This window comes from Ochlerotatus camptorhynchus, unplaced genomic scaffold (assembly GCF_037179485.1).
Source record: "Ochlerotatus camptorhynchus isolate MF236.1 unplaced genomic scaffold, CSIRO-AGI_Acam_v1.1 ptg000136l, whole genome shotgun sequence".
NCBI lineage: Eukaryota > Metazoa > Arthropoda > Insecta > Diptera > Culicidae > Ochlerotatus > Ochlerotatus camptorhynchus.
The window spans coordinates 1366256-1381463 of record NW_027040626.1 but is presented as its reverse complement, the minus strand read 5'-3'; the positions used below and the strand labels follow the sequence as shown (position 1 = coordinate 1381463).

Here is a 15208-nt window from a genome sequence, read left to right as displayed (position 1 = left end):
GATCTTGGGCGTTGATGAGATTTGATTTTTTGATATTTTCCCAACACTGGTTGGCTCATCACTTATTCCAGCTATCATCTGCTGTACTGTGGTATTGTATAGTGTACTAAAACTAGAGGCACCTTTATAGCAATTATAATTAGAATTAAAACGGAGACATGCACACTTAATTCAGCAGTCGGTAGGAATTTACCGGGTTTTTGAACAGCAGAACAAGTCGGTAAAATTTTCAAACGACCGTTGCACGTGAGAAATCAAGAAAATTTATAACTTTTATTTTTCATTAATAGATGGGGTAAACCGAACAAATTCTGTACAAGTTCCGAATAAATTTTCTAATAATTGGATTTTTCACTGATTTTTAAACTTTTACCGTAGTTCAAAATTTACCGAACGATGGAGGCCTGGATTAGTGTGTGCAAAATTCGAAAAACTTACATAAATACAACAACAGATGTTACAAACGGTAACATTTGTTAAAATCCTGTTCAAAATCACCGTGTTGAACAATGGTGTCCGTTTTGAAATACTACAAATAAAGAGAGAAGGATAAGTAATTACATTTTAATCTCACTTCCTTAATTGCTTATCCTTGACAGATACGGGGCAACTAACAACAATTTTCAAAATTGAAGGCGTGTAACAACATGTGTTTCAGTGGACGGATCCGGCGTAGTGGTTAACATCCATATCTCTCACGCCAAAGTGTTATGAGTTCAAATCTCATCTCCGGACAAGTCACGTATATATAGCCCAAGAGTGTTCAGCACTGTTCAAAATAGTCACTTTCGCTGCACTTGATCCTAAAACTATGCACATTATTTTTATATTATTAATTTATTCATTTATTGTTGAATGGGATGTTTAGAAATATTTTTTTCGCCCCTTGTTATTTAAAGTTTGCCCGCCTCCCCTCTCTTCGACCTATTTGAATGATGACGGACAAAATAATATAATATTTGCATCAGCATAATAAAAATAAATTATTGCTTCAAAATTTTATTAATTGTATTCCACAGCAAGTTATTAGGTCTAGGATAAAACAGCTTCACGTAATTATAAAACAAATATACGATGAATATTCGTTCTAGGAGAAATCAAAAACATGTTTGCTACAAGTTTCCCCATCCTCGGGGTAACTTGCAACAAGCAGTGTCATACAGAGAGTCACTTTTACTCAGTGAACATTGTTGATGAATTTACTGATTTATTCATAAAAAAATTTATAAAATGCTGAAAAACTCAGCAAAAAACTATGTAAACAAATAAATTACTGAAAAATACAACAATACTAGTGCTGACTAACACGGTAATTTTTGACTGTTTAGAGATTCTGCGATTTACGGAGTTTTCAGCAAAAGCAAAACTACTGGGTTGATTGCTGAAAACTCAGCTGTTTAAAAAAACCCTGTAAAAATTTACCGACTTCGGTAATCTAAACTCTGTATGTACTCGTTCTACTCTAGAGTATTTAAACTTCAGAAGTAATTACTTGGGTGTTCTTCCTATAAATTTTTCGAAAATACGTTCATATACATCGCTTTTTTTGCAGATGGCTAGCCACAACGCAATTCCAGCCCACGGATGCCCGCCGAGCTTTTCCGTGCTTTGACGAACCAGCGCTGAAGGCACGCTTCAGCATCAGCCTGGCTCGTCCTAAGAACATGGTTTCTCTTTCCAACATGCCAAAGCTGAAAACCTATAATGCACCGTAGGTACCTCAATTATGGTAAACTTGTTGCTTCATTACCCCTATTCGTTTTACAGCGAACATGGACTGGAAGACTACGTATGGGATATCTACCAGCAATCGGTACCGATGTCCACGTATTTGGTGGCATTCGTGGTTTGTGATTTTGTTCATCTAAGTTCCGGGAACTATGCCGTTTGGACGCGGTCCGATGCAATCTCCTCTGCTCGATACGCGTTGGACGTGGGACCTAAGATATTGAAATACTTGGAACAATTCTTCGATATCAAATATCCACTTCCAAAGATGGACATGATAGCACTGCCGGATTTCAGTGCTGGCGCGATGGAGAACTGGGGTCTTATCACGTATCGAGAAACCGCTATGCTGTATGAGGAAAATGTTTCTGCCAACAGTAACAAGCAGAGAGTGGCGACGATTGTGGCACATGAATTGGGTAATATACAATCTTTTCAATTTGAGATTGATTAATATCTGGTACATTTGAATAGCTCATCAGTGGTTCGGAAATCTTGTGACACCCACCTGGTGGACTGATCTCTGGTTGAATGAAGGCTTCGCCAGCTACATGGAGTATTTGGGCGTAGATGCCGTGGAACCTGCGTGGAAACCCATGGAGCAGTTTGTGGTCAACGAGTTGCACAACGTATTTTCGTTGGATGCGCTGTCGTCTTCGCATCAAATATCGGTGAAGGTGCATAATCCGGAAGAGATCAACGAAATATTCGACAAAATTTCGTACGGCAAAGGGGCAGCAATTATTAGAATGATGGATCATTTCTTGACTAGTGAGGTGTTCAGGAGAGGTCTCACGAAATATTTGAATGAGAAGTGTGTTGAATCGCGTATGTGGGTAATGTAATAGGGGTATTGATATTTTTATTTATTTTTTCATGTAGGAAATATCAGAGTTCCGATCAGGATGATCTTTGGACGTTCCTGACTGCGGAAGCTAGGAACCTAAATGTCTTTGACGATTCAACTACCGTAAAAGAAATTATGGACACATGGACATTGCTGACCGGTTTTCCCGTTGTTACGGTAACACGCGATTACGAGAGCAAAACCATCGTATTCGCTCAGGAGCGGTTTATCTTCATTGAGCCCAATAAGAATACATCGAAAAAAAGCGAAGAGGGTCCATTGTGGTGGATTCCGATCACGTTTACTACTTTGGGCGAGAGTAATTTCAACAATACGAAGCCAAACATCTGGATGCGTGCGGAGGATAAGTTGGATTTACAGGATATGGATATTCCGAATCACGATTGGATGATTGTTAATATTCAACAGACTGGTAAGTGTGTTGCGGATAATTTGATGATGTTTAAAACTGTTAGAACCCCAAGGTTGTAAAATGGGTGGCAATGTTGTGACACAGCACGCCTGTCCCGTTGCCGAGAAGCGTGCTTGTTCACAGCATCGCCACGCACTTTGCCTCCTTGGGGTTCTGTCAATGTGGCTAATGGGGGTATCATGGATAGTATTTACAAATTTAAGGCATTCATGCTCTCACTCTTAAGCAAATACCATAAAATATCACAGGCGATTCCACTATGACGTCCATTTTTTAGGAGGGAAGGGGTCCTAGAATTTATTACATTATTTATTGGTATGGGAAAATGCATGGCAGAGAGGTGGGTGGGTAGAAAAATTGAAAAGCTTGTGGATGTCATATTTGAATCGCCCCTAAGAGATTCCGGTAGAATCCCATGGGGTTCTACTATAATCTCGTTGTCCACGAATCGACAGTGAGCATGCATAAGGGCGTCAATCCCTTCTGCAATTCTGGCCTTTCTGTGGAGAAATATCCTTCAGGATTCGATCCCGAAGGGGGGGGGGGGGGAGAAAAGGCCCAGCTACGGATCTGTTCTTACAGGTTCGCACTTTTCGTACCGTGTATGGACGGCTTAAGCGTTCGGACGATAATCCTATTGTGGAACGTTTTTAACACTGTTCACCAAACACAGACTACTTTTAACGTATTCGAGGCTTACTACACACTCACAAGAAGCACTTCACAATCATAGGGCTTAAAACGCTTTAATTTATTAATTTTATAACCGACGCGCACTTCCACCATAAAGGTTACTCTAAGACTAGAAGGTCGCGAAATAACGTGCTCAACTTTTTGGCTCAGCTCTGGTACTCTCTTCGGTCCCAAGCTAATCGATTCACCCCTCGAAACATAGGAAAAACCAATAAACCCTCATTTTATCTGTCAAACTTTCACAGCGAATCAAAACAAACATTGCGTAGTACTAGAATTTCAACTAGAATGGGGTACGTTAATCGATTTGCTTGGGACCAATAGGCTAGTCAAGTAGTGAGCCAATTTAAAATCGTTAGTTTCGAATTGATTGTTGCTTCCACTCTCTTCAGGGGTCAACGCAAGAAAAAGCTACGGTTACTATGGATCATCTATTATTAACCATTTAGACCAGGACGTCGATTAGTACTAAACCGGTTGGAGTCCGGGCTCAAACCGCTGTCAATAAACGACAAAGGTGAAACGCGTAACGGGTGGTTTTTGAACGGACAGTTTGGCTCTGCGCATCACAATGACAGCTAGGAATTTCGGCCACCAGTAAGGCTGTCCAGTATTTTAATGGGATTTGGAAATTGGTCTTAGGTGCTCACTGGCTGGAGGGCCATTTGGGATGAGGAAACTTGTGGAGGAGCCTACAAGTAACTGTTTGGAACCACTGGTTACAATGACCATAAAAGTTACCATGAAATTTCTGCTCAGGACCACTAGTGGCATCTGTCCCTGTATTCACGTAAAACGTTTAGCTAAGGCACGAACACGGCTCGTGCCTGATCTACTCTTGGCAAATTAGTTTTATCTAGATATAAAAAATGCTATGGTTTAGCCGACAACGGCCGATCTCGTGCCACTCCGGCAAAGAAGACCGCATGTCAAGTTGAGTTTGCTCGGATAAGACTGCCTTAGAAAAAGAAGAGATCGAGCCAGCTTGACTACCACCGAAATTGATCGGGTAGAAACCCCTATTGCGAAGCAGCATAATGCATCACATCTACGAAATATTTCTCTAAAGCTCCCGGTAAGAGAGCACACAAACCTAAAACGATGCTACACGCCAAGCTCTGATCAATATTAGTATTTTACGAAATCAAATCAAACATTCATTGTAGTAACGAACCAAGGGTAAGTTAAGGTTTATTCGAATTAAAGCATGCTTTTGCATATTTGTGTTTGCTGGTATAGACTTCTCTGACGTTTGTTAAATGTACAAGTATTAGTACAGAACTTGGGGTAAATTATAAGTATTAGTGTGCCTTTCACAAACGTCAGTGAAGTATATGGTCGGCAAAAAGATCCTCCGTGGCACCCTCGTCGGACGCCACACTCAACAAAACAAACCAATGGAACGGACTCACCAGTTGGTTTAACCATAGAGGTAACTCTAAGACCATAAGGTCCCGAAGAAACGAGCTCAACTTTTTGGCTCAGCTCTGGTACTATCTTCGGTCCCAAGCTAATCGATTCAACCCTCGAAACATAGGAAAATCCACGAACCCCTCATTTTATCTGTCAATCTTTCATAGCGAATCAATACAAACATTGTGTGGTACTAGAATTTTGACTAGAATGGGGTACGTTAATCGATTTGCTTAGGACCAATAGGCTAATCAAGTAGTGAGGCAATTTGAAATCGTTAGTTTCGTATTGATTTTTGGTTTAACTGATGTTAATTGCTGCGCTGTTGTTACTAACTTAAACTAGCTAGTTGTTAAACGGCCAGCGATTTCCACGTCGGTGGACAGACGGTGATCTCACCAAAGGTGGCGCTTGACAACCACAAGCCCCGATAAGCGATGTGGATACGGATCGCTTTCCACCGGACAAGGTGACGGTTGCCGGGATTTTTCACCCCGGGGATGCAGATAATAGCGCTGGAAGTTGACGTAGTCGTCGGCTATTGGAAGAAACATTAAGCACAGATTTTCTTTAACACACAATGCACACTTTACCTGGTCTAGATTGTTTTTTATACACACAAATCTAACCTATGACGCACACTACGTTTAGTTTTACAATAAACTATAACTAAACAATCAACGAGGAGAAATTAAAACTTAAGTACAAAAGTAAAACCACAGACAAACAGACATAACACATTGAAAATTTTTCAATATAAAACATCGTCACTAAAACACTACCGCCATCTGTTGAGTATACTGTGAACTAAAAACATTTAAATTGACCGTTAAATGCGTGTTCGATGAACAAATTGCCAGTGTTATGTCTGTTTGTCTGTGGTAAAACCAACAATCAATACGAAACTAACGATTTTAAATTGGCTCACTACTTGACTAGCCTATTGGTCCCAAGCAAACGATTAACGTATCCCATTCTAGTCAAAATTCTAGTACTACGCAATGTTTGTTTTGATTCGCTGTGAAAGTTTGACAGATAACATGAGGGGTTAGTGAATTTTCCTATGTTTCGAGGGGTGAATCTATTAGCTTGGGACCGAAGATAGTACCAGAGCTGAGCCAAAAAGTTTAGCACGTTTCTTCGGGACCTTCTGTTCTTAGAGTTACCTCTATGGTAAAACCATAGAGGTAACTCTAAGACCACTGGGTCCCGAAGAAAATCATTATTATTTTTGGCTCACTCAGTACCAGAACAACGGTCCCAAGCAGTCCCAAGCTATTTCACTCACCCCTGCATGTTCTGAATGAATCCACACACCCCTGATGTTATCTGTCAAACTTTCATAGCGAATCAAAACAAACATAGTGTAGTAATAGAATTTCAACTAGAATAGGGTACGTTAATCGTTTGCTTGGGACCAATAGGCTACTAAACTGGTGAGCCAATTTAAAATCGTTAGTTTCGTATTGATTGTTGGTAAAACCCCGTTGTTTTAACTCACTTTACAAAACCATCACGCGAACAAAACGAAACACTTTCTCTGTAATCTGCGGATCTGACGAAAGTGAAGCGAAACCGTGACCCTCAGATTAGAGAAGGTGACCTCGGCCGAACTCAACCGAAGTTCGATTTCCCCGCGAACGTTCTTCGAACTAGATCGGCAATGCGAGAGATTATTCTGATCGTTGGCCCTTCGTTCAAAATGGGGTGTAGCCACAACTCTCTCTTTTCCCAACTTTTCTTTGGAGTCGGCCTTGGGAGACATTGCACAAGGTCGAGTGGCGTTACTCGCGAGGCATTCTATTTTTATAGTAAATCGGCCAGTGTCGTTTCGCTTAAGGTCTATTTCATTATAATTTTATTAATGGTTAATTTAATATTTACAACATGGAGCGAAGGCTACAATTGTTTGCATCGATCGGTTCGCTGGACATTTTAATCGGCCGTTACTGATTTTCTAGCAAAAGTTAAGTTTAAGTTTCATGTCGGTTTGTCGGTGGCAGGTGTGAATCTGTAAAATTCAGTAGAGAAACATGACCGTTGAATCTGTTTCATAGGGGAGATGAGAGTTAACTGCACGTAAAGATCCACGTTTAATCCACATAGTAATATATTGATTTACTAACAAATTAAAAAATTAACAAATAATCAATTTATCTTTTGATCGCGCAATAGTTATGTGATGTGTGCATCGGAAACAACTTACCAGACTAAAAAATAATTTCTGCATATAAAAAACTACAAGGGACAGCCCATGGGGTTGTACGCAATGGTGACGTAGGACTACATGGTCTTATATAATAAATTTATTTGTTAAGTGCAACAGGAGCTTGTGTTTTGTGCAGGAATAGGAATTTGTTTATACTCTTTAATATGACTATGATTGCCCTGAAAAGAACCTATTGATATGAACTTTAGTTGGGACATGTTCAGAAATTGAACTCTTTTGGAAAGTCTTGGTGGCCCTGAAAAGGGCTGATGGTCGTTCAGGCTTTAAGCCTTTGGAAGATGATTATGACGTGGAGGCAGCTGGATCAGCAAATCGGACCGGACAATCCCATATTCTTCGGTTCAATTGATTGGGCACTCGCAAGAGTCTCGGCCCGTCTGCTGCTGTACAGGATTTCAACTGCTATCTGCGACAGCTGGGAAGGCTGCAGCGAGAGAAACCTCAACCTTGCTACGATGAATGGGCACTCGGACTAGGTGGCTGCGACGGGTTGGAAGGACGCAGTGAAGGATACCTCAACGACGAATATGCACTTGGAAATGTCTCGGCCTGGGTACTGCTGGGCACGGGTTGACCCTGTGGTTGGAAAGGCGCAGCGAAGGACACCTCAACTTCGCTACGAAAAATGGACACTCAGAAGAGTCTCGGCCCGATTGCTTCAGGAATAGAAGCTTGGTTGCTAGCGTTTTGCTGGTTTATTTTGCTAATCATCATCGACATGTTTCGTCTAGAAACGATTCTCTGATGACTGTGTTGAGGAAGCAGCATATTCATGTACGTAATTGGTGGATTTGTTAGTTACTTCGATGCTTTTCGACAATGCTTGACATTTACCACTTTTTCAATATATTTTTTTGTTGAAAATCAACAGTCATTATCGATGCGTAGAAATATATCTGATCGATTGGTGATAAAATTATTGAAATTGGTCCAGGGGCAGCTGAGTTATCAACGTTCAAAATCTTTCATAATTTCGTTACATGTTCCATTTTCGGTTTTCACAAAGTGAACCCCCCTATATAAATCACAGACGTAGTTCTACATCAAAACAAAAAAATTATATGCGAAAAAAGAACTTCGAAATTTCTACTTATACATCTTTTATACATCATTTCGATTAGATGAGCCTTTTTTGTACAATGATTTATTGAAAATTATCGAAGATGTCATTTTGAAAAATTAGGAGTTAATCAAAATAGCCGAATTCCACCACATACTTGATTTATTGCCCCTAGTGAACAATTTTGCGAAGTTAAGTTTTCTTTATTAGGGAGTCTTAGCCTGAGGCTGGTTCGCCTCCGATTTTGCGAAGTTTCATGAAATTAGGAGAGAGTAAAATAAAATCGATTCGTCAGTTGGCGTGGATTTGATCACCTGAGATATAAGGGCGTGCATTTTGCCCTTCATGGACATTTTATCCCCATTTTCCCTCTTTGAGTTCCGTTTACTTAAATTTACTAAAGCGTAAGTCACTTAAAGTTTGAGTAAATTTTTACTCAAATTTCAGTGTCTTTTACACATATTTGAGTAAAGGGTGATACGGTCAACATTTGGTCAAGGGAAAACGCGTGTAAATCGGTGAAATTGTTTATTTAAAAAATCAAATTAAATTTCTTTTTCAAGTTCAATTAGTATAAAATTCAGGAAAAATATTCAGTTAGGCTTCCGCTTTTCCAAATCCGAATTGCCGGGCCTTACGCTTGACCCCTGCCATCAGATTTTGTACAGCCACCTTGTCCACCTTCTTCGCCGCAGAAAGCCAGTTTGCCTTGAACTGCTGCTCGCCCTTAGCAGTTTTTTTGGTCTTCTTTAGGTTTTGCTTGACAATAGCCCAGTATTTCTCAATTGGGCGGAGCTCTGGTGTGTTGGGAGGGTTCTTGTCCTTGGGAACCACCTGCACGTTGTTGGCGGCGTACCACTCCATGGCCTTTTTACCGTAATGGCAAGATGCCAAATCCGGCCAAAACAGTACGGAACAACCGTGTTTCTTCAGGAAAGGCAGCAGACGTTTATTCAAACACTCTTTCACGTAAATTTCTTGGTTGACAGTCCCGGAAGCTATGAAAATGCTGCAGATATTTCTTTGCGAACTTTGACAGTTTCATGTGCTTGAAAACATCTGCTACCTTTCCCCTTCCTTTTGCCGTATAAAACTCATGTCCCGGAAGCTGCTTGTAGTCGGCTTTGACGTAGGTTTCGTCGTCCATTACCACGCAGTCAAACTTCGTCAGCATCGTCATGTACAGCCTCCGGGATCGCGCTTTGGCCGTCGTATTTTGTTTATCATCGCGATTTGGAGTCACTACCTTCTTGTAAGTCGATAGTCCGGCTCGTTTTTTGGCTCGATGCACGGTTGTAGACGATACACCCAGCTTATTTGCGGCATCTCGGAGAGAGAGGTTAGGGTTTCACTTGAAACTACCGGCAACTCTCTTTGTCGTGTCAGCGGCTTCCGGTTTTCGATTTCCCCCCGATCCAGACTTCCTGGCTGTCGACAAACGTTCCCCAAACACTTTAATTACATTTGTAACGGTTGATTTGGCAACTTTTAGCGATTTTGCCAACTTTGCGTGCGAGTAGCTCGGATTTTCGCGATGCGCGAGCAAAATTTTGATACGCTGCTCTTCTTGCTTGGACGGCATTTTGACAACTGAAGAGTGAATTCCAAAATCAAAATAGGAGCAACATTCTACACACACACACCTTCAAAATGAGGGGTGTTCAGGTTTTTTAAATGCAAAATTGAAAGAAATACGTCAAGTTGATATTGACCAAATTTTGACCGTATCACCCTTTAAAGTTAGCATTAGTCAGGTTTATACGAATTTGAGTTAACCGAAACATACATTTTAGTCAGATTCAACGGCCCTGAAGAACCGAGATAAAGCCTAAATGTATGCTTCCTTTGCATGAAATCAGTAAGCGCATTTTGCCTCGCAGTATTATGAATACAGGTTTTGGTTGGTCTTTTTACCAATTTAACCACTTTAAACAAGAAATTAACAATTTTCGTTAAACATGTTTATTTATTTATTTATTGCTGTTATTTATCATCTGACATCGTGGTCTTAATGAAACATTCTTAATCCTAGTTCAATTAATTATATGCAGAGATCTTAAACGTTGTTTAAAAGTGTGTAAAGACATATTAAAATCGAAAACATGATACCCTTCTTGAAACCGTCTGCCTATAGAGTTCACGGGTTCATTGGAGTTGGTTGGATTAGTTGTCGTTACCGCAACACTTGCTTTGGGATATAAATCCTCAGACGATCCAGTAAGGCTGAACTATCAATCTCTGCGCGAAGTATCTTAGCTCCAAATACAGCTTGATCCATCTTACGACGATTTGCCAGCGGTTCGATACTCAGTACTCATTTTGGCGTTGCTTATAAGGCGGTAGGTTTACTGGGTCACGCAAATGTAGACTTCGTCGTGCATCCCGGACAAATTTACGTCCACAGCTTCATATGGTGACCAAACAACCGATGCAAATTCTAGTATTGATCTAACTAGAGAGCAATAAAGAGCACGCAAGCAATTTGGATCATTAAAGTCTTTCACGATTTTTTAAATAAATCCTAGTTGACGGCTGGCTTTTGTCGTGAACTGACCGAGGTTGCCAGTCTCGGCCATTTGTCGCAACAAAGACCCTCCGGAAAGCAAATGCACATACGTGCGCAACAAGATTGGTCAAATGACTAGTTCAATTATGCAGAAGCCGAAACACATAAGCCTCGGCTCGTTCACGCGTGCGTTTGTGTGTGCGTTTATTTAAATCATCGTATTAATGCTCCACGCTAACTTAATTCTACTAAAATTGAGTATGGCGTTACCCGACTCAGCTTTCTAGTTTTAATGCATTCAATATGTATTGTTATCATGTTAATTATTATTATTATTCCATACCCAACAATTTTCGTTTGTACATCTAGAAATTGCTGTACTTCATATTTCACAAATTTGCTTTCGAGTGCTATGACGTCGTGATCATCCGCTCCCGCAATGTTACCTTTTTCCCTCTACCAACACATACGTGAAGGCTACTACAACTTAGCAATTTTCAGATTTAATTTGCACCGTGTACCTATTAAGCTAATTTTTATCCATATTTGCTTTGTTCTTGAATATTTTTAACCACATCAGGCTACTACCGGGTCAACTACGACCAACGCAACTGGGGTATGATTGTTGACCATCTGCTGGACAAACGAAAGCACACCACCATTGCACCATCCAATCGAGCACAGTTGATCGACGATGCTCTCAATTTGGCCCGGGGAGGATATCTTGACTATAGCGTGGCGTTGAACGTTACTCGCTATTTGGTCCACGAAACCGAATATGTTCCTTGGAAGGCCGCCATTGGATCGCTGAACTTCATCGACTCAATGCTCATCAAAACCAGCAACTATGACAAATTTAAGGTAAATATCTCAGCTTGATTTGACTCTGATTAAAACAATGCATTCGATCATCTTTCAGAAATATTCACTGCATTTGCTGAAACCAATTTACGAAAAAGTTGGATTTGAAGATCCAAAAGACAGTCAATTACTGACGATCTACAAACGAGTTGATGTGCTTACTGCTGCCTGCCATCTGGGTTACAAGGACTGTGTCAGCAAATGTGTCCAAAAGTTTTACGAGTGGATGCATCAGCCCAATCCAGACATCAATAATCCGTTAGTATAAACCGAATCTTGTCTGCACCGTTAATGCGTTAATTCAACAAATACAACTAATTCCAGAGTATCTCCCAATTTGAAAAACATCGTCTACTGCACGGCAATCAAGTATGGTGACCAGGCCGAATGGGAATACGCTTGGAAACGGTTCCAGAAGACGACGATTCCCAGCGAAAAGGAAACACTGCTGTCCGCCTTGGGATGCTCGAGGGAAACATGGATCCTTACGCGCTTTCTCGAGTATTCAATGACGGATGAGTTCGGTATTCGCAAGCAGGACGTATTCCGAGTTTTCCTAGCGGTGTCAAACAACGTAATTGGCCAACCGATTGCGTTCAGCTACATTCGTAACAATTGGAAAAAGATGAAAGATTAGTAAGTATTTCAAAATATCGCCATCTTTTTAAATTGATAGAAAAAAAATGCTCTTGTTACAGCCTGGGAACATCGATGTCCAATTTGAATATGATCCTGATGTACTCAACGAAACGCATAAACACAAGATATGAACTTGATGAGGTAATACGATCACTTCTTTACAAACAATATAATCACATTACATCTACTGAACACTTTTCAGCTGAAGGAGTTTGCCCAAACTCACGTGAAGGATACGGGACGAACCATTCAGCAAGCCATTGAACGGGCCCAGGCAAACATCGTATGGATGGACATGAATGCCGATACCATCATTGAGTGGTTGAGCGAAGTTCAGTACGATCCCGAAGATGATATGTAAGGCGAGTGTTTGTTTTCTTAATCAGTAGTTATTTTTTGTTCATGTTGAACGAGGAAGAACATCATGCTCTAGCTGGTAAATCAGCTGTAGTAGCTAATGGGTGCCAAATATAATGCTATGTCTTAAATATATGCGTAAATTATGATGAAACAGAACGGTTAGGATCATCGTTAGATTATGTGGAAACGAAGACTGTGTATTAGTGGACATGTCGTTGTGGAGCTTACCACGAAAATAATTGAACCAAATCTACCACATTTCAATTACCACTTATCGATATTGGTTTTAAATAGAATCTCAATCTCAGACATAAAAAAAAACAAACAAACCTTTTTTAATCCTTAATTGATACTCGAATACCAATGAGAACTTTCGTAAGTTTTAGTTAGTCTGGATATTTTTTACCATAAATTGTAAATTGTACTTAAGTGGCTTTAATAAAAACAGTGGATATTTTAATTTGACAACGTATGATGGTATATTATTGGGAAAACAGAATAGAAAGACTTTCTAAAGAGCTACCCACATTAGATCCGTTTGCGTTGCGTTGACATAAATTTGGCAGTTAGACAATAGATTTAACTGATGTCTGTCATAATGCGCTGCTTTGTTTGACTGGAACATTTTTTTTTCGTTTTATGGTAACAGTCGCCCATAATTGTACTAGAGGGCTCATCCCGTGTAAAAAACATTATTTTGAAGGTTTAAATTGAACATCCCATCACTAGATTTGTGCATAAACCCATCTCATTCATTTCTACAAACATTTTTTCAGCCAAAATTACGTCGTTTGAGCAAGCATAGTGATATTTTTTTAGAATCGTGGTGGATTTTTTTGCATCATAGTATATTGAAATCATGGTAGGGTTAACTACCCCATTCCCGGCCTATTGAGCACAACCCGCACTTAGTATTTCTTAATCTAACGTAGTTTAGCACCAAACGGAATGTAATAATTACAGATGGCTTCCAAATTTATTTACCTTTCCATTTGTACCTTTAGTTTTGATAAGAGGTCGCGAAATATTCGTTTATTGTTGAAAATGCAAAACTGCTTCCGGCGACTCAACTTGGCTTACGGGATTTCTTGGGCCTATTAGCCATTGAAACGCCATTGGGATTCTCTTTGGCCTATCGAACGGAAAGAAAAGTGATTTTGCGTGCGCCTTTTGTTTTCGAGATCTTATTTTGCGTTCTTCAACACTTCGTCTTGCAGCTATTGAATAGAAGCTTCGTATGTACCAAACGTTTGTTTGACACCTTCACGACGAAATCATTGATATATTTGATGTTTTGTGCTCGATAGGCTGGGAATGGGCGATTATGCCAGAATATATATATATAGCTATATTGGCGGTCTTTGTTTGTCACGAAAACAAGGGAAGAAGTTTATTCACTATTGCATTCCACTGCTGACATAGCGTTATCATTCAGCTCGTTGATCGCTTGTCATTTTGTTATTTGGATATATGTTAATTTAGCCACGTAAACATTGTTCTTTATTAAATTATGCTCAAAACATAAAAAAAAAATTTGCAATTTTGGAATAGGGTAGCGAACGGCTTAATCAGGGGGCGACCTTTTTTTTTTTAGTTCTTTATTAAGGAGATGTTTAGCCTATGGCTAGTTCATCCTCGGAGAAAGGAGAGGGCTCAGAGTGAGTAACCTCTAAATACATGGTATATTAACATTTTGTAAATAACTTTGGTTGCTGGCTCTTCAACTTATTTGGAGAAATAACAATATATAAATCCTGATGAATGTGGGCGTCTTAGTGGAATACCTGTATAATGAGAGAGAGAAGGATTAGTATTTTCCATTTAATTCCACTACTTTATTTGCTTATCCTTGACAGATACGCGTATTTCGTCTACAATGTGCAGACTTCTTCAGTGTCTTGTACTAATACTTGTACTAATAGTCGAGTATTAGTACAAGACACTGAAGAAGTCTGCACATTGTAGACGAAATACGCGTATCTGTCAAGGATAAGCAAATTAAGTAGTGGAATTAAATGGAAAATACTAATCCTTCTCTCTCTCATTAAACAATATATAAATTAATGAAACAGAGGAACAACAGAAAACAAAATGATTTAAGATAAGCTACAAACGATAAATTCAAACAAAACAGAACTCAGCTGGCATGGGTCCAATAGAGGAAATCCTTCCAGCTGAGATGTCCCGACGGCCGAAAGAAATTCCTGCTATACCAAGTGGTAGATTTTGACATCTTTTAAGAAGGTTATTAGTGCTGCCGAGGCCGAAGCATCATTCCCGAGCAGATCGCTGATGCTGGAAGTTAGGCAGAGTGACTGCCGAAGATTTTGGAACTCCGGGCAGTTGCACAGGATGTGTTCGACGGTGTAGGGTACCCTACAGATGATGCAGCTTCTGCGGAACGGCAGGCTACCATAGTTATAGTAGAGTTTGGTGTG

General features: G+C 40.0%; 1 protein-coding gene across 1 annotated transcript in view; it reads left to right on the top strand.

Moving 5' to 3' along the window:
* LOC135700420 (aminopeptidase N-like) overlaps nucleotides 1-12787 on the top strand; it is a 63536-nt gene extending 50749 nt beyond the window's left edge. Inside the window, exons 3-11 of the mRNA XM_065220922.1 lie at nucleotides 1553-1711; nucleotides 1768-2147; nucleotides 2203-2542; nucleotides 2611-3008; nucleotides 11491-11771; nucleotides 11830-12029; nucleotides 12096-12407; nucleotides 12470-12551; nucleotides 12613-12787. Coding sequence (XP_065076994.1) covers nucleotides 1553-1711; nucleotides 1768-2147; nucleotides 2203-2542; nucleotides 2611-3008; nucleotides 11491-11771; nucleotides 11830-12029; nucleotides 12096-12407; nucleotides 12470-12551; nucleotides 12613-12771 — 2311 coding nt within the window. The 3' untranslated portion in view covers nucleotides 12772-12787. The remainder of the gene's footprint in view (nucleotides 1-1552; nucleotides 1712-1767; nucleotides 2148-2202; nucleotides 2543-2610; nucleotides 3009-11490; nucleotides 11772-11829; nucleotides 12030-12095; nucleotides 12408-12469; nucleotides 12552-12612) is intronic.
* Nucleotides 12788-15208: the final 2421 nt, after the last annotated feature.